Below are 18,850 nucleotides of genomic sequence, written 5' to 3'. Positions count from 1 at the left end.
CCCGGGGCTGCCCCGGCTGCTTCCTGGTTGCCTGCCGGGTAGGGGAACCTTAGAGGAGCACCCACCCGGTTTCGGGGGGCTACCAGTGGGTGGAGCTTTATCCCAGGGCGAGTCCCTGTCTCCCCAGAGTGCCAGGTGGCAGAGCTAGGAGGTGCCGAGGGTCGGCCCTGTGCCCAGGCGGGAGGTGTGGAAGCGACACTGGCTGCTTAGGGGAGCAGGTGGGTTGGGGTCACACCCCCATCTAGTCTCCCGCAGCCCCTGGGCAGGTGGGGCAGCAGCTGGGAATGCCGCACAGAGGGGACAGCGCTGGGGGTGCTGAGGGTCTCAGTGAGGAGACGCCATGGAGGTCAGAAACGTGTTTATTTTAAAGTAGGTGAGAGGAGAGAGGGCAGGTGTTTGAATACAGTTTGTGCAAACAGAATGGGGCGAGTGACCAGGCCAGGGCGCTTTCTGGGACCACTCCCTCAGCAGGGCCCAGCCCCCAGCAGGGGTGCCAGGACCAGCTGTTTCCTGGGGTGCGCTCCCAGGCCCTGAGCGAGCCCCCAACCCCTCTAGCATTAGGGGCTTTGTAGTTGGTGATGGGGTCTGGGAGATAAGGACAGCCACTGAGAACCTTCCCCAGCCCACACTGGGGCTCCAGGACCAGGACAGTCCTGGTTCCTGCATCCCCAGAACATGGGACCCAACAGGACAGGGCAGGTGTGGGGGCAGGCCAGGCCTGAGGCCCAGCTAGCGCAAGAAGGATGCGATGGCCACCAGCTCTAGGCAGGCCTCCAAGCCGTGCAGCACCAGGAGGGCTGTGCTTAGCCACGAGTCCACCCAGAGCACCAGGGTCTGCCAGAGGAGGAAGTAGATAGCCAGCAGGGCGCTGCCCACCGTGAGGGCCAGGCTGGCAGCCAGCGGCCCCTCGGACTCCGTCAGGTTGCCCTGGGAACCTGTGGGGGTTGGGGGAGTCAGATAAGGCTGTGCGTGGGTCAGGGGCAGCGTCTCTCTCTGTGGGAGGGTCTCTCTGGGGCACAGAGTAGACCCCACCTGCGGACGCCCCATTCACACTCTCATGCACCCCCTAGGCCTGTGGCCTATCCCATGGACACTGAGGGCCCCAGAAAACCAGGTGTTTCCCGAGGAGCCCCCCATCTCAGCAGGGCGACCCCCCTCACCCAGACGCAGCCTCAAGACTTGCAGGGCCGCGAGCAGGAGAAGCAGTACAAGGTCACGGGCGGCCAGGTCCAGGGGGAAGCTGAAGGCCTGGGCTGGGTGGCAGAGAGAGGGGTTGGCTGGGGAGGGTCAGGAGGGCTGGGGAGGGCCTGGGAAGGTTGGGGAGACCCATGAGGGTTAGGGCCCTCACTCACCCTTGTAGACCAGCAGGAGGAACGTGGCCAGGAGGTGGAGGCTACAGAAGGCCCCACTCAGGTACAGCAGCACCTGCAGTGGCACTGACGAGAGCTGGGGCAGTCAAGGAGCACGGAGATAGGCCAGCCCCGTCCCCTGAAGGATCCCCAGACCCCCTCCCAGGACGGACCCCCTTGCTGGCTCTGAGCAGGGACTGGCCGGAAGGCACAGGACAATTGGAGCTCTCCGGGTCAGGTTGGGGATTGGACTCCTCTCCCTCCCGCTGTCCTGCTACCCTTTTGGGGGCATACTGGGATGTGCCCCACCCAGACTGGGGCCTCCTGCCTGACCCCCATGACTGTGACCCTTCCGCTCCCTTCCTGGCTTCACTTAAGTGCAAAGCAGGGGCAGGGGATGGGGCAGCTGTGAGAGGCCTGGGCTGATGCAGACAAGGATACCACGGTGGAGGGTCCCCCTGCAGAGAGAAGGGGAGTCAAGGGGAGAGAAGGAACCCTGGCCCCCCAGGGGATGGAGCTCAGCCCTCAGGCCACCCTCGCACCCACACAGGCAGCTGTTTTAGGAGGATCCTGCCGGATTCAGGCCCCAACAGGCCTCTCAGTGTCTCAACACAGACAGACAGACATGCCTACATCTGTCTCCTTCTCGTCCCACACCCGAGTCCCACTGCCAGAATGTCCCCTGCAACACAGCCAGCCCAGGAGACACTGCTGCTCCAGTGGCTGAAACCCACGACAGTAGAACCAGGCCCAGGACTGGGGAATTAGCCAGAACCAGGTTCAACCCAGGGCTCAGGCAGAAACAAGCCCAGAAATGGGTCTAGAACCAGGCCCAGACCCAGATATGGGCTAGAACCAGGCTTTGGGTCAGGTTCTTCTACCAGTTTGGGCAGGTGGAAGCCAGGAGGCCACACCCCAAGGGCCCAGGCAGTCCCCCACTGGGGTCTGGACTCCCCGCTGGGAGAGGCTCTTTGGCTGGGGCTCATCCTGTCTCTGCTTCCAGTAGCCCTGCTCCTGCGGGGTGGGGCAGGAGTGGGGGAATCTCTGGGGCTATTTTATTTTTTTGAAGGTTTATGTATGTATTGGTTTTTGGGCCACACCCGACGATGCTTAGGGGTTACTGCTGGTTATGTACTCAGAAACTGCTCCTGGCAAGCTCGGGGGACCACATGGGATGCCAGGAATCAAAATGGGCCTGTCTAGGTCTGGCGCATGCAAGGCAAACGCCTTACTGCAGTGCTATCTCTCCAGCCCCCTCTTGAGGCTTTTGGGTTCTGGATCCGGGTTGGTTTCTCAGGTGGGTGTGAAGTGCCTGGCAGGCCCTGAGCCCCAGATCTGGGACTTGGCTTCCAGGAGCGGCGCGGGCCGGCGGGCATCACGTTACCAGACAGCAGCAGCTCCCGCTACACCTGAGCTGCTCTGCCCTGCGCCCAGCGGCCGCCTGGGCGGGACTGGGCATTATCTGGGTGTGGCTCGGCTCGGCTCGGCTCACGGAATCCTCCAGCTGGTCAGTCTCAGTCTCGGGGTGTGGCTCGCCCCGATCCTCCTTCCCTCCCTCCCTCCTGGGTTTCAGACACAAACACACACGTGCCACACAGCTGCGGGTGCCAGGGGTCAGGGGCGGAGGTCTGGGCCTCGGGAACCCTGCAGCGAAGTCCCTCACCCTTCTGTGGAGCAGCCCCAGCTGACGGGGCGGGGGTCCCCCGGAGCCTCCCACCACGCCTGGCCCGGCAGTGGGCTGGGAGCGGCTGAGGGAGGGGCTGCAGGCCCTGAGCCCTTTGGGGGTCCAGGGGAGCATCACCGACAGGCCTTTTCCCAAGTGCAAAGGCAACCGGGCTGCGCGTGTGTGGGGTCCACACAGGCGGGTGGGCTTCTGCAGCCCTGGCCAGGCGTCCCCGGGCAGCGCCTGCGATTTGGGGGTGCAGAGAGGGCCGGACCTGGGCTCCTGCCTGCCACCAAATTCTGCAGCGTCTCCACGGCGCGGGTCCGGGCCTGGTCGTCCTTGCCGTGCATGGCACCGCGGACTTGGGGCTGGGGGCACCGCCGGCCCTCGGACCCGGGACCAGCAGGTGCAGCGGGCAGGTGGGGGGCGGGAGGCCTGGGGTCGCCCTCCGGGGGCTTATGGCGCGATGCACCGACCTGCAGCGGGCGGGGACGAGGTGCCGAGCAAGGGGGGATCCCCGGGACCCCGACCGGGGGACCCAGTCAGCCGCCCGCCCGCCCCCCAGCTCCGGGCCTCACCGGGCCGCGCAGCCGCCATCGCGCCCGGCCCCGCCCACCGAGTCCGCCGCGATCCCGGCAGCCCCCGGGGCTCGGGTCGGGCCGTTCGCGCCGCGCCGAGCATCTCCGTGGCCGGTCTCGGCCGCACTTCCGGGTTTCGGTGTCGCACTTCCGGGTTTCGGTGCCACACTTCCGGCGTCTCGGCGCCACACTTCCGGCGCGTTCGGAGCCACACTTCCGGCGGTCTCGGCTCCCGCTCGCCGGCTCGGGCGTGTTCGGGCCGACTCGGCTCCCTTCGGGCGGGCTCGGCTCCCTTCGGACGGGCTCGGCTCCCTTCGGGCGGGCTCGGCTCCCGCTCGCGGCCGACGGGCTTGCGCTGCTCCGGGCCGAGCGAGCCGCGGCGGCGGCGGCGGCGGCGGCGGCGGCGGCGGCGGCGGCAGCGGGACTCGGGCGGGTCGGCCGGGGCTTCTAGGCCGGAACCTGCTGCTCGGGGCCGGGCGGCAGCGCTCGGAGGCGCTCGGGCCGGCTCGGGCCTGCTCGGCTCCGCCCTTCGGCCCGGCTCGGGCCCCGTCGGCGTCCGGCCCTGCCCGTGGGCGCCGGTTCGGCCGCGCTCGGCTCGGCTCGGTCCCGCTCGGTCCGACTCGGCTGGGCTCGGCTGGGCTCGGCTCCGCTCGGTTCGACTCGGTTCGGTTCGGCTCGACTCGGCTCTACTCGGCCCGGTTCGGTTCGGCTCGACTCGGCTCTACTCGGCCCGGTTCGGTTCGGTTCGGTTCGGTTCGGCCCGGTTCGGTTCGGTTCGGCCCGGCCCGGCCCCGCTCGGGCCCGATGGACGACTCGGACGCGGCCGCCAAGCAGCTGGGCCTGGCCGAGGCGGCGGCGGTGGCGGCCGCGGCCGCGGTGGCTGCGGCGGCCGCGGCCGCGGCGGGCGACGAGGCGGCGGCGCCGGGGCTGAGCCGCGATGAGGACTCGGAGGACGGCGGCGACTCGGAGGCGGAGCGCGACCCGCGGCGGGTGACGGCCGTGGCGGTGATGGCCGCCGACTCCGGCCACATGGACATGGGCGCCGAGGCCCTGCCCGGCCCCGACGAGGCCGCCGCGGCCGCCGCCTTCGCAGGCAAGTGGGCGCACGTGCGCGCACCCCGGGCCGGCCCGGGCCCCGCGCGGTGCGGTTCGGTTCGGTTCGGCTCGGCCCCGCCACGCCGCCTCCCTTGGCACGCCTGCCCAGGCAGTTGCGTGCACCCGCACACCGGCCCGCGCACATCTGCCCCGACAGCTGCGCCCATCCTGCCCTGCACATTTGCTTTGCACACCTGCCCCGGGTGCACCTACACCTGCCCTGCACACCTGTACGCACACGCACATCAGCCCCGTGAGCACCCGCCTTGCTCACCTGCCTCCGTGTGCTCCAGCCCTGTACATGACCCACGGTCAGCCGCACCACCTGTCCTAGCACCTGTCCCCCCGCTCGCCTGCCCTGTCCTCTGGGCTGCTGACAGGACTCTGGGTGGATCCTGCCCCTGGGTGTACCCAGGCTGCAGGCCGGGGATGTGCAGCCAGGCTGGCCTGTGGGCTTGGGCTGCGCCTCATTCCTGCTGCTGTCCCAGGTCCTCACGCTGTCCGGCTGCTTGGAGCCCCAAGGGGAGGCGTGTCCCTGGGCAGGCAACTCCGGGGATGTTGACCCAGCACAGTCTGGGGGCAGTGCTGATCCGGGTCCGGGTGGTTGTGAGGTGTGTGCCTGCCCCCCACCCTGCGCTTAGCCGACCTCTCTCCCGCCGCAGAGGTGACCACCGTGACGGTGGCCAACGTGGGCTCCTCGGCTGACAACGTCTTCACCACATCGGTGGCAAACGCGGCCTCCCTCTCGGGACACGTGCTGGTAAGTCCCATGAGCACCGGGCCCTGGAGTGCGGGGTGAGGGAGGCCCTCAAGCCGGGGTCCAGCGGCTGCTGCCCACACTGTGCGCCGGACGGGCACCCGCCCTCCCACCGCACTCTCTGACCTACCCTCGAGTACAGGAAAGAGCATCTCAGGCCAGTTGGTGGCCAGCCTGGGGTCCAGTCCCACAGGGCAGTGCAGTTGTGGCTCACTGCACACGATCCCCTGTCGCTTGATGCTCGGTGCCTAGTGCTCTGTGCAGCAGAGCTGAGGGCGGTGCCCAGCACGAACAGGAAGGGCTGGGGCCGGGCCTTCACATCTCAGCATCTTCCCCTGGGAGAGGCAGGAGCCAGCCTCAGGGATTTCCACTCCCACCGCTGAGTAAATAGACAGCCAAGTGGGTCCCCAAGAGAGCTAAACAGCTGAGTGGGTCAGGCAAGAGCATGGACAGCCAAGTAGATCCAGGCTAGTGTAGACTAGACAGATGACGCAGAATGTACACAGCAGGGGCTGGAGAGATAGCACAGCGGTCGGGCTTTTGCCTTGCACACAGCTGATCCAGAAAGAAAGGTGGTGCAAATCCCGGTATCCCCGTATGATCCCCCTTGCCTGCCAGGAGTGATTTCTGAGCATAGATCCAGGAGTAAACCCTGAGTGCCGCTGAGTGTGACCAAACCAAACAAACAACAACAAAAAAGAATGTATGGGGCCAGAGAGATAGCACAGCATCCTTTGCCTTGCAAGCAGCAGATACAGGACCTAAGGTGGTTGGTTCGAATCCCATTGTCCCATATGGTCCCCCGTGCCTGCCAGGAGCTATTTCTGAGCAGATAGCTAGGAGCAACCCCTGAGCACTGCTGGGTGTGGCCCAAAAACAAAACAAAACAAAACAAAACAAAACAAAAAAAGAAGGGTGGCGGTGCAGGGATACCCAGCCGAGCCTCTGGAGCATTTGTTTGCCCAATGTCCAGCCGCCCTGGCCTTCCAGTGGCCCATCTGGTCTCCTTCCTGGAGGGGGCAGTCCTGTGGGTGGGGGCATCGCTGAGGCCAGTGGGGCTCCTTCTAGTCGGGTCGGACGGCACTGCAGCTGGGTGACAGTCTGAGCACGGAGAAGGCCACGCTCATCGTGGTGCACACGGATGGCAGCATCGTGGACACGGCCGGGCTCAAGGGCGCCACTGCCCCGCTCACCCCAGGTGAGGCAGCCCCGGGCTGGCTGCGAGGGACGTGGGCTTCCCTTCTGGGGGTGGTGCCTGCTGTGCCCGGCTCGTGCCACCCCGCTGCTTCCTCCGCCCAGGGCCTCCGTCTCCTCCAGCTCCTCTGGCTTCTGTCCAGGAGAAGGGGGGCACCAAGTACAACTGGGACCCCTCGGTGTACGACAGTGAGCTGCCCGTGCGCTGCCGGAATATTAACGGCACCTTGTACAAGAGCCGGCTGGGCTCCGGTGAGTGGCGCGCAGCGGCCAGGACCGGCCACTCATCCCTAGGCCCGCTGTGTCCCAGGGAGCTGCTTCCTTTTTCCCCGCACCAACCTGAGTCCCAGGGCCCAGCCCCTTCCTCCCTGTGCCCCAGGACCTGTCCCCTTCGTTCTTGCTCCCCAGGGCCTGGCCCCTTCTTCCCTGCGCTCATCTGCATCCCATGGCTTTGATCCCCTTGGCCGTGCCCTACAGGGTGGGAGCCTGAGCCCAGGGAGCTGTGTGTGGCCTTCGGGTCCCACTGAGCCCGGCTTCCTGCAGGGGGCCGCGGGCGGTGCATCAAGCAGGGCGAGAGCTGGTACAGCCCCACCGAGTTTGAGGCCATGGCAGGCCGGGCCAGCAGCAAGGACTGGAAGAGAAGCATCCGCTATGCCGGCCGCCCGCTGCAGTGCCTCATCCAGGTGAGCATATCAGGCCACAGGGTTACCCTGGGAGTGGAGGGCAGACAGGCCAGCCGGTGCTGAGGACTCAGGTCTTCCACGTGGCCCTGCAGGACGGAATCCTGAACCCCCATGCTGCCTCCTGCACCTGTGCTGCCTGCTGTGACGACATGACCTTGGTGAGCTGGGGGTCAGGGGTCAAGGGTCAGATAAGGGCAGTGTTCCCCCCAGGCTGTTTCCCACTGGTCCTCTGTGACAGCCCCTGAGGGATTTTGGAGGGACTGGAGCAGAGTCCAAGGGAGGCGCCCCCAAAAGCTGCTTTATGACATTTGCTTTTTTGGGGGGCTCCTAGCAACTCTCAGTATAACCAGAGACTTCCCTGTGGCTCTTGGGTCTCCCACGCCCTAAGGGACCAGCTGTAGTTCCCCTGTCAGTCAGCAGGGTGCGCCCCAAGGCCCTTTCCCCCAGTGGCTTTTCCACTTTCTGCTCTTGGGGTCAGATCCTGGGGGGCTGGAACCGGCCGACCCAGGCCCACCCGCCACCCGACCCGCCTTTGCCCCAGAGCGGCCCCATCAGGTTGTTCGTCCCCTACAAGAGGCGCAAGAAGGAACACGAGCTGCCCAGCACCCCCGTGAAGAAGGAGGCACCTAAGAACATCACCCTGCTGCCTGCCACGGCCGCCACTGCTTGTGAGTACAGGGCACCTCGGGGAACACTGTTGGGGGGCACTGTCAGAGAAACAGAGGCAGTGGGGTTCACTGTTGGGGGGACTGGGAGGGGACTCTGCAGCCTCCACGGTCATCACCGCCTGGAGTGGGCAGTCCCCAGGAGATGCCAGTGCTGATGTCAGAGATGGCTGCTGTCTCTGGGTCCATACTAGTGGACAGGTGTCCGGAGCACCCTCAGCCCTGTTTCACCCCTCTGCCCGGGGTCCCCAGCAAGGGGAGTAGACTGAGGGATCCCACTGAGGCACAGCCTCTCTTGCAGTCACGGTGACACCCTCAGGACAGATCACTACCTCGGGCGCCCTGACTTTTGATCGGGCGTCCACCGTGGAGGCCACAGCCGTCATCTCTGAGAGCCCAGCCCAGGGTGATGTTTTCACGGGAGCCACAGGTAACCCCAGCCCTCGCCGTGACCCCTTACCTGTGACCCCTTCACCTATGACCCCTGACTTATGACCATCACCTATCATACTTCACCTTTAATCTCACCTCTGACCTCTTATCACCTATGACCCCTTTACCTTTGACCCTAATCTTTGGTTCTTACCTGCACAACTCATCTGCGGCCACCCAGGGACCATGCTGGGCCAGGGGCTGGGCCATGTGGCAGTGACCACTGTGAGCCCGGGGAGGTGTGGGGATTCCGTGCACCCCCAAAGGGGCAAGAGGGGCCACCTTGGCTTTGTGCCCATCACTCCCCTGGTGATACCTGCTTGCCTGCAGCCGGTTCATGTCTATGCTGCATCCCCGCCACCTGCTTACCACACCGCAGCTGCTCCACTGGCCGTCCACACTGCCAGCGGCAGACAGGAGGCTAAGCAGGTGTTGTGCCCGCAGTGCAGGAGGCCGGGGTGCAGCCCCCAAGCCGTGCTGGACACCCAGAGCCCCACTACCCCGGCTACCAGGGCAGCTGCCACATGACGCCCTTCCCCGAGGCTGCGCTGCCCACGGCTCACCCCAAAATAGGTGAGTTGGGGGCCGAGGCCCACCCACCCTCATGTCCAGCATTGCCTGCCTCACCCTTATTCTCACTCTGCATGTCCCCATGGCCCCTGCTGGACTGAGTTGGCTGGTGCCCACACAGACAGGGCAGCCCACGGTGGGCACATGTGCCCTGGCCCCTGGGTCTCCCGGGGTGAACCAAGACCATGCCCTTGCTGTCTCCACTCACCCTGAGTCTGACACTGTGGTCTGGGCATCACAGCAGCTGCCCATCTTGGCTGGCATCTGTCTGTCTCTGTTCTCGCTGGCTCCCAGGGCATGACCCCCACCCCAGGTACATCCCTTTCTGGGGCATGAATTGCCCCTACTCAGTTTGTTCTTGGAGTCAGCACGGGAGTAAGCCCCACGCAGGCCTTGGCAGTAATTGGCAGTAATCAAGGGCGACCCCAGGCCTTTATTTATCTCCGTTTGGAGCTATTCCTGGCAGTGCTCAGAGCTCACTCCTAATGGGGCCTCAGGAGACCCAGTGGTGCCTGGGATGGAACCCAGCCACGAGCCACGAGCCAGCCCTGAGAAAGAGGTCTCCCCCTCTTGAGATCAGGCCAGTGACCTTGCGCTGTTCCGCCCCCAGTGCTGACGTCCCTGCCCGCCCTGGCCGTCCCTCCGTCGGCGGCCAGCAAGGCCGTGTCACCTGCGGTGCTGGAGGTGGCGGAGCCAAGGAACTGGCTGTACCTAGAGGAGATGGTGGACTCGCTGCTCAACACGGCCCAGCAGCTCAAGACGCTCTTTGAGCAGACCCGGCAGGCTGGCCCCTACCGTGACCCCGCGGGGGGCCCAGCCCGAGGCCCCACCGATGCAGAGCGGAAGGAGGTAAGGGAGAAAACGGGTGCCGGCCTGGAGGGGACAGACTAGAGGAGGCCTCACATGTCTCGTAGGCCAGGCGGTGGTGGGAATGTGTGGGCCAAAGGTGGATTCAGGCTGGAGGTGCAGCTGGGGCTCCCCTACCCTACCGGTGCCCAAGCCCCCGCACTATCGGATGTGGCCCTGAAACTGGTTTCCTCTCGTTCCTCTTTTGCGGGGTCAGAGAAGCTTTTCGAATTTTTCATTTCCTTCCCTCTGCCACTTCCCCCCGGGGGAGGGGGTGAAGTCGCTCCTCAGCTGGGCCCCGGCTCACACATGCTCAGGGGACACATTCTCCAGGGCTGCGTCACGGGCAACATTTGCGTTCACGGGGCTCACACATGTTTGCCAGAGCTGCACCCATAGCTGCATCCTGTGTGACTGGGGTCACATGTGTTGGGGGACATGTGTTCATCATGGTTGGTACCCACAGGCTCATGTTTCCTGTGTCTGTCAGAGCTTCGTCCCTCACAGATTTGCACACATGTTGTCTGGTGCTCAGTTCCTGGCTCCGCCTTGGGGTTCTCTGGAAATGCCTCTGTGCCCGGAGAGCAAAGGGAGGCTGCCTGCCTGGGCAGTGCTCGGTCTATGTGGGCTCTGGGAATTTGAACTCCTGCCTGAAGGCTTGTGAGGCTCTGGCCACAGTGCTCAAGCCTCCTGGGGAGCATTTCCCAGGTGGGCCCCAGGGCCTACCTGAGGGTTTTCTGACCCTGCTCAGACCAGCCACACTCAGGGCCTGGTACTGTTTCTGTCCTAAAGATTGTTTCAGTGGGGCCGGAGCAATAACACAGCTAAAGGGCATCCGTCTTGCACATGGCCAATCCGGGATGGACCCGGGTTTGATCTCCGGCATCCCATATGGTCCCCGGAGCCTGCCAGGAACAATTTTTGAGCACAGAGCCAGGAATAACCCCTGAGTCCCGCTGGGTGTGCCCCTCCCCCCCAAAAAAAGATTGTTTCAAGTAGGGCCGTAATGACCGCACAGCAGGAGGGATAGCCTTGTACACACCCACCCAGATTCAATCCTGGCATTCCAGAGCCCCCCCCTCCAGCCTGCCAGGAGTGATTCCTGAGCACAGAGCCAGGAGTAATTCCTGACTGCCGCCGCCACTGCTGGGTATGGTCCAAAGACAAAAACAAAACAGAAGATGGTTGCAAGTATGTTTGGTTTGGTTTTGGATTTGGGCCACTCCTGGCTCTGCACCCAGGGATTCCTCCCATCAGGTGGGTGGGCAAGGAGCCGAGGGATTGGTCCCTACACTCTGGTGCCCAGGCTGATCAGGGAATCAAGTCTGACTGGTGCAAAACCACAGGGCAGGTGGGCAGGCATTCGGGAAGGAGCTGAGGCCGCCCGGCACCATCTCAAGGTCTCCTGCACTGTAGGCCCCCCCAGGGCAGAGAGAGCAGGAAATCTCACCACTGCTCTCAGCTTTGGGGATCCCTCCTGGCCCCGCTAGGATGCAGCAACGCAGGGGAGAGCTAGGCTCTGCCAGAGGCAGCCAGCTGGACCCACATCCCTTTCCTTTGGCTGTTGCTGGGTACAGGGACTGGTCTTGGTCACCCACACCGGTCCCTCTCACACGTCCCCTTCTTGCTGCCTGTTTCAGCGCGGTCAGATGTGCTGGCGTTCATTTTTGTTTATTTTTGGGCCACACCTGGCACTGCTCAGGGCTTCCTCCTGACTTTGCTCAGGAATCACTCCTAGCAGGCTCGGGGGACCCTAGGGGATGGGATGGAGTCACAGGGATCAAACCCGAGTGGACAGTGTGCGAGGCAAACTTTCCTCGCTGTGCTTTTGCTCCGAGGCCCAAGGAATGGGTGATGTGGCCGCTCTGAGAGCTGGAGTGGCCTCTGTGGGAAAGGAGAGGGCGAGGGAGGGAGGGAGGGAGAGCGAGAGAGAGAATGAGAATGTTCTGAGTGGACAGCTCCTGGCAAGTGGAGTGAATCATTAACTCGCATAAGAGGAAACCACTGGAACGGGCCCTGCCTGCGCACTTGAGTTTCTGCCTCTGCTGAGGGTTGGGGCGGCTGTGCTGGGGGGATGGTAAGGGCCCCTCGAGTGACCACGCTGCAGCCTCAGGGCCGGCCACCTGTAACCCGCAGTCTCGATCCCCTCCCTGAGTCCACGCATGTGCCTTCCACAGGGCAGCGGGTGCAGCTGATCTTGCTTCACCTGCTTTTCCAGACCATGCCCACTTCCCCAGTTCTGTGCCTGTGACTTTCCCAGCCCAGAGGCTGCATCTGTGCCGGGGGAAAGTCTGGGAGTGGGAGTGGGGGTCTGGTCACCGCCCAGTGAGGCTGGAAGACACCCCTGGACAAAAAGAGTGAGCAGAGCTGGGCCCACACCCTCTGGCCACTGTTCAGGGACCTCCGTGTGCTGATGAGGCGGGGAGCCTTGTGTCGGGGAACAAAAGCTGTGGGCACATGGAAGCCAGGGAGGCCACGTCCTGGGATGCCCAAGCCAGGGCCGGCCTTTAATAGACCCCACTGGTCATCATCTGCCCCATCTGCAGAGCCTGGCGAGTGAAGGGGGCGGTGGTGGTGTGGCGCCTCTCCCAAGGACTTTTGCTTTCCCAGGACCCAGTCTCGGTTTCAGGAGAAGGTGGGGGGGGGGGGCATCACACAAATCTTGGACCCACTGCAGTGGACTCTGCTGCGGGCGCCCACTTCCCTCTTTCATTTTACACGCCCACGGGACACCGGGCTCGGCTCCTGGCAGCTCTGCCACCCCTCGTCCCCATTTCACAGCTGTGTGGAGGGGCCACTGAGCTCTGCCTCACCCACAGCCACAGGCTCTGTTCCTCTTTCTGCTCCATCAGGGCTGGTACCATTCCCTCCAGGTGCCCTCATTCGGGGCGCCTCAGCATATGTCCCGGGGGTGCCCAAGAATTCACTGGACCTCCCTGGCTGTGCTGCTCCAGGAGTGGGTTTCGTTCTCGTCCTGGCCCCACTGTGGGTCTGCGTGTCCCCCCGCCCCCCCTGCACCGGAGTCTCGGAGTGAGGCCGCCAGAGCCCGGGTTTGGGGTGACCATGACCCCCCAGAAACCCTGGCTGAGCGGCAGAGGAAGTGAGAGAGGAAGCACTGGCAGCTTGGGGTTTCGTGCTCCCTGGTGACCCCCAGGATGGGGGTGCCTGAAAGGATGGACAGGACAGATGAGGGGCCCAGCCATCCCAGCTCTCTGCCTGCAGTATCGGGGCTCCTAGTCTACCAGGCTTGAGGCTCCCTTGCTACACATGTGCAGTAGTTAGGACACTTGACTCCTGGAAAGAGGGGCCCTGAGCGGTCTTTTTTCTTTTTCAGTTATTCTGGGCTCCATCTAACTGTGCTTGGGGCTCATTCTTGGCTCTTTGCTCAGGGACCACTCCTGGTGGGCTCAGGGAACCACATGGGCTATGGGGAGGTGGAACCCGGGTCCCCCTCATTTGAGGCACACGCCCTTCCTGCCCCACTATCTCTCTGACCCCTGGCGTCGTGGCTTTGGTCGTCTTGGTGCTGCCTGGAAACACACGAAATCCCTTGATCCCACTTAAAGGCCTACCTGGGCCTTTAATCCCGGGGTTCTGTGCTGGCGCCAGGCTGAGCGCGTCCGCTTCCCTTCTTCCTTCTCTCTCTGGGACACACTGAGGGATGTGCAGGGGACAGACAAGGTGATGCCAGAAATAGAGCCCGGGGTCCCACAGCCGGTGCTCAGCCTCTGCGGTGTCTCCCCAGCTGTGGAAGCCCCACAGGCGTGTCTTAGTGACCCACAGAAAGCTGAGCAAGGAGCAGGAGCCTTGCCTAGAGGCTCAGCCCACAGCTTGCAGCCCTGTAGCCCCTCAGCCCCTCACAGTAGGGCAGGTAGGACCCAGGAGAGGTCCAGTGCGGGAAACGGTACACAGGGGGACGGGTCCTGCCCCAATGACAGGATGTAGGTGACCTTGGAGCGGGGCCATCCGAGAGGAGCAGGTTCAGGCTGGTGGGGAGCAACTGCTGCCACACAGGGCCAGCGGGACCCCCTGGTGTATAGGGGCTGAGTGCGGGAGCCCCGTCGGGTTCTGGGGGCCCTATCCAGGGAGAGCTGTCTCTGGGCCTCCCTTTCCACCCTATTGGCCTCCTGGGGTCTGTATCTGAGGGAGGATTGTGGGTTCCTGGGAAAGAGGGACCTGGAAGGGTCTTGGGGACCTGCCAATGGCCGCTGACCCCCATGTGTCCCACAGCGCACCTGTGTCAACTGCGGCCGGGAAGCGCTGAGTGAGTGCACGGGCTGCCACAAGGTCCACTACTGCTCCACCTTCTGCCAGCGCAAGGTAGGGGTGTGGGGGTCAAGGATCAGGGGTCTAGCTGTCGGGATGTGAGGGTGGTTCGTGACGGTGTACGTGAGAGGGTGTGGAAGTGGTCTCTCTGGCTGTAAGGGACTGTGGGGCATCCATAGGGGTGAAGGCGGCTGTGGGGGATGATTCTCTGACAGATGGATGAGGGCACGAGGGGTGACGTGCTCGCTCTGGGGTGCCCCCACGTCCCCCATCTGTGGGTGTGTCTGACACTGAGATTTGGTTTCCATTTCCCTGTCAGCGCCCTGCTGGCACCCAGTCACCGTTTCCCAAGGCGCCTCCGCCCACAGCCGGTGTGTGGCCCGGTCCAGGTCTCCCCATCTCCAGGGTTCCATGAGGGCGGCAGGCAGCTGGGGCAGAGTGACCGGGTGGGCCTGCATGTCCACGAGGGTCCAAGTGACCTGGTGACTGGGAGGGCTGCGGTGCCCTGGGTGGCCTCAGCATCCTCGGTGCCTTTTGGCTGGAGTCCAGGTGCGGCCTGTGTGTCATGAGAGTCGGTCACTATGTCTAGAACCTTCTTGACTCTTCCCCTTCAGCTCAGCGCCCTCATCCCTGCCTGCACTTCTCTCACTCAGCCCGAGGAGAGCCTTAGTTGGCCATGAACTCAACTTTCTGTTTCTTCCCGGGGCGCGTTGAAGGGGGCAGCTCATAGAATTCAGCCTGCTGTGTGGGTATTTGGGTCCCCCAAACCCTTCCCACCTAGGCAAACTACTTGCCCCTGTGGCTGCCCAGGTCCCAAGTTTCTGTTTCTGTCCCTGGCCCTGCCCATGCCTGGTGGGATATGGCCCCTCCATGTGGCCTCCTGGGGGGTCCAAAAGTGCTCACCCCACTGCCCACTGCCCAGCACCCACCAGACTCTCACCCACTTCGATGTGCCCAGCCCCGTTCCCCAGGGGCGTCTAGCCTCAAGGCTGTTTGGCCTGACCAGTGGCTCCTGCCATAACCTTCGAACCCGTCCTAGATTTGATTTGGGTTCCTGCTTCCCCTGCTCCTGAACAGAGACAACAGGGACGCACGCTGTCCTGTCCCAGTCCGGCTCCACTGTTGGTCAACAGATATGAGGACAATGCGAGGCTGGGCAGAATGTGCTGGTCAGTGAGCAGGACTGGGATGTCGTGGCCGTGGGCACGAACCCTAAGTACAGTGCAGGCTTGTTTTTTCCCTACATGGCCCTGAATTTCTAAAGTCGCTAAACTTGTTTTACTCAGGGGGCTACCCCAGCCTTGGGCTTTTCTTTCTTTTTTTGTGGGGGGACAGCACCTGGTGGAACTCAGGTTACTCCTGGCTCTGAGCTCAGAAATCACTTCTAGCAGTCTTCTGGGTACCCTGTGGGTTGCCAGGAATTGAACCTGGTAGGCTGTCTGCAAGACAAACATCCTCCCTACTGTGCTATCACTTTGACCCCCTTTGGGGGGTCACATCCAGGGTGATTTCCCACCGGTTTTATTGTTTCTTCTTTTCATCCCTTTTCCCAAATTCTTCTATTGGCTCCACATTCCTTCCATTGTTTTCCAGACAAAAAGACTAGGGTCCAATTCTAGACTTTTATATTTTTTTTGCAGGGCAAAGGGACACATACCTGACAGCAGTGCTCAGGGGTATTCCTGGCTCTGAGCTCAGGAATTTCTCCCGGTGGTGCTCAGAAGAATGAATGGAATGCCAGGGATTGACCCCACGTTAACTGTGTGCAGGGCAAGCAGGGTTACTCCTGGCTCTGTATTTATTTTTTCCCTCTCCCCTCCCCCGGCTCTGCATTTAGAAATCGCTCCTGGCAGGCTCAGGGGACTAGTTGGGAATCGAACCAGGGTTTGTTCTGGTCAGCCACATGGAAGACAACTGCCCTGCTTTCGCTCAGACCCTCTTTCTCTCTTCCTTTTTCTTTCCTTTTTTCTCTTCTTCCTTTCTTCTTTTTTTTTTTTGGGGGGGGGCGCCACACCTGTTTGATGCTCAGGGGTTACTCCTGGCTAAGCACTCAGAAATTGCCCCTGGCTTGGGGGGACCATATGGGACACCGGGGGATCGAACCTCAGTCCTTCCTTGGCTAGCGCTTGCAAGGCAGACACCTTACCTCTAGCGCCACCTCCAGCCCCCTTTCTTCTCTTTTTTATCTACACCCAACAAATGAGTCAGGCTCAATTCTGGTTCTGTGCTCAGGGATCCCTCTTAGCAGCACTTGGGCACTGACCAGGGATCAAATCCAGGTTGTTCATGTACATGGCAAGTGCCCTTTCTGCTGTCCTGTATCTCTTCAGGCTGAGAGACCTTTCTTTATTTCTGGAGGCTACACAGAAACCACTCAGGAATCACTCCTGGCAGGTTCAGAGGTGATCTGAACCTGATATGATATGAGATGTCGAGGCTCAAACTGGGTCAGCTGTATGCAAGACAAAACCCCCACACACTGCGCTATTGCTCTGGACTAGACCTCTTTGTGTTTGTTTGGTTTTAGGCCACACCCAAAATTATTCCTAGCAGGCTCGGAGGACTCTAAGGGATGCTGAGAATTGAACCCAGTCAGCTGCATGTAAGACAAATACCCTGGGGCCCGGAGAGATAGCACTGCAGCGTTTGCCTTGCAAACAGCCGATCCAGGATCAAAGGTGGTTGGTTCGAATCCCGAATCCCGGTGTCCCATATGGTCCCATTTTTTGTTAGTGACCCTCAGAGCTTCTTCCTGGCTCTGTGCTCAGAAATCGCTCCTGGCAGGCTCAGGGGACCAGATGTGAGGCTGGGATTTGAACCACCATCAGTCCTGGTTCTGCTGAGTGCAAGGCAGACGCCCTACCGCTGTGCTATTTCTCTGACCCTTATTTTTGTTGTTTGTTCAGTTCTGGGGCCACACCTCGTGGTGCTTGTTTCTACTTTCTTTTTTTGGGGGGGGGTTTGGGGCCACACCCGGTGATGCTCAGGGGTTACTCCTGGCTATGCACTCAGAAATTACGCCTGGCTTGGGGAACCCATATGGGACGCCGGGGGATCAAACCTAGGTCCGTCCTAGGCTAGCGCAGGCAAGGCAGACACCTTACCTCTAGCGCCACCACGCCGGCCCCTTGTTTCTACTTTTGCTCTGTGCTCAAGAGAGTCACTGGCGATGCTGGGGGGAGCATTGGGCACGGATGGTCTCTGGATCCCCTAAAGCAGGGGTCTTAAACTCGTGGCGCAAACAGCCCTCCGTACTACAATTTGTGGCCCTGCCCTAGGGGAATCCTTTTTTGTTTTGTTTTGCTTTAGTTGTTTGGGTCACGCCCCCCCCAATGTTCAAGGCTTACTACTGACTTTGCACTCAAGGATCACCCCAACTTTGCCTCCTGTGGCCCGCAGGTAAATGGAGTTTGAGACCCCTGCCCTAAAGGCAGACCTGTAGTGGCCGACCGAACCATTACTGATGCCCAAAGGGGGAGGCCCCATTTTCGTTTTTCTCAGAACCAATGACCCACAGTAGCGGGTCAGGCCGCAGGGAGCTGGGGGGCTTCTAGAACCTCAGTGGGGCCAGGAACGAGGCCCCCTCCACCAGGGTACAGTTTGGGGGTGCTCAGGACACTCACAATGGAGTCATTTGATCTGGAGCAGGTTCCCCAAAGAAGCCCAGCAGTGGGCTGGCGGAGCCCGCGCTCAAAAAGCTCTGTCGCAGAGTGGGACCCGCTAGGATGGGGCGTGGTCTGTAGCGGAGTGGGCGGGGCCTCGAGGATGGGGCAGGCCTGCAGCTGGGTGGGCGGGGCCCGTTAGGGCGGGGCGTGGTCTGTAGCAGAGTGGGCGGGGCCTCGAGCATGGGCGGGCCTGCAGCTGGGTGGGTGGGATCCTAGCAAGCATGGTCTGCAGCAGAGTGGGTGGGGCCTCGAGCATGGGGCGGGGCTGCAGCTGGGTGGGCGGGGCCTGGACGGAAGGGGTGGGCCCTGCATTGGGCTGGTGGAGCCTAGTTAATTGGGACTGGGTGTGGGCGGGGCCTGGTAAAGGGGCGTGTCCTCTGGTGGGTGGGGTCTGCAGTAGGGCGGGTGTGGCAGGAAGAAAGGGGCAGGGCCTTGGCAGGAGGGCAGGATGGCGGAGAGTGCTGCTTGAAGGAGGTCCCTTGAGACGCAGGCTGGGTTGGCCCCAGAGGAGGCTGAGGCGCTTCCTGCTGCTTTGCCCGGAGAAGTGGCTCTAGGGAGCAGGACCGACCGTGGAGTAGAGCGTCTCGGTTTCCTCTGGCTTCTCTGGTCTGTCATGGCACTTCCCTGCAGGTGGACCGTGCGGGACTCCCTCGCTGCCCTTCGGGAGCCCGCATGGGGTCCGGCCGTGGGGTCCAGGGCGCAGTGGAGGCACAGGGCTGTGGAAGGGGACTGTGCGCGCAGGTGTGTGTGCGTGCGTGCGTGCCTGTCTGCGAGCACACGTCTCCCGTTCCAGGACTGGAAGGACCACCAGCACGTGTGTGGTCAGGCCACGGCCGTCGCTGTGCAGGCGGACAACGTCCACGTCGCCGAGGGCGTCATGGAGAAGGTGCCCGTGTGAAACTCTGCGGCCGCGCCCCTGGAGGGTCAGGGGCCTGCGAGGAGGGGAGAACTTGCTGGTCAAGTCGCCGACGGACTCTCAGGGCCCCGCGCGCCCGTTGGGGGGGTGGACACTGCGGTGGCCCCCGAGCAGTGCGGGCCTGCTCGTGCCACCCGCGCGAGTCCCGCAATAAAGCGTGGCCCTGCCCAG

The 18,850-nt window shown here is 62.7% G+C and overlaps 2 protein-coding genes across 6 annotated transcripts; one reads left to right on the top strand and one right to left on the bottom strand.

The window, feature by feature from the left end:
* Positions 1 to 343: 343 nt before the first annotated feature.
* Positions 344 to 3,362, bottom strand: TMEM80 (transmembrane protein 80). Its single transcript, XM_049780926.1, has 7 exons — positions 3,306 to 3,362; positions 3,013 to 3,255; positions 2,264 to 2,363; positions 1,791 to 1,873; positions 1,353 to 1,446; positions 1,161 to 1,253; positions 344 to 935 (listed from the first exon to the last, which is right to left on the bottom strand). The coding sequence occupies exons 1-7, from the start codon at positions 3,360 to 3,362 to the stop codon at positions 730 to 732; spliced, it is 876 nt and encodes a 291-aa protein (XP_049636883.1). The 3' UTR covers positions 344 to 729.
* A 1,032-nt stretch (positions 3,363 to 4,394) lies between these two features.
* DEAF1 (DEAF1 transcription factor) lies at positions 4,395 to 18,847 on the top strand. 5 transcript variants are annotated; one of them, XM_049781203.1, is made up of 13 exons: positions 4,395 to 4,683; positions 5,348 to 5,445; positions 6,511 to 6,640; positions 6,742 to 6,888; positions 7,180 to 7,319; positions 7,412 to 7,477; positions 7,861 to 7,987; positions 8,286 to 8,414; positions 8,861 to 8,989; positions 9,228 to 9,299; positions 9,597 to 9,835; positions 14,063 to 14,152; positions 18,557 to 18,847. In XM_049781203.1, exons 1-13 carry the CDS (start codon positions 4,395 to 4,397, stop codon positions 18,659 to 18,661), a joined length of 1,761 nt encoding a protein of 586 aa, XP_049637160.1. In that variant the 3' UTR covers positions 18,662 to 18,847. The 5 variants fall into 5 exon arrangements, 4 of the variants coding, with proteins under 4 accessions (XP_049637160.1, XP_049637159.1, XP_049637162.1 ...); XM_049781202.1 differs by having other exon boundaries at positions 7,798 to 7,987; XM_049781205.1 differs by lacking the exon at positions 9,228 to 9,299.
* The last annotated feature ends 3 nt before the right edge of the window (positions 18,848 to 18,850 follow it).

Source organism: Suncus etruscus, chromosome 9 (assembly GCF_024139225.1).
Source record: "Suncus etruscus isolate mSunEtr1 chromosome 9, mSunEtr1.pri.cur, whole genome shotgun sequence".
In the NCBI taxonomy this organism is placed as follows: Eukaryota; Metazoa; Chordata; class Mammalia; order Eulipotyphla; family Soricidae; genus Suncus; species Suncus etruscus.
This window is presented reverse-complemented; position numbering and strand designations above follow the sequence as displayed.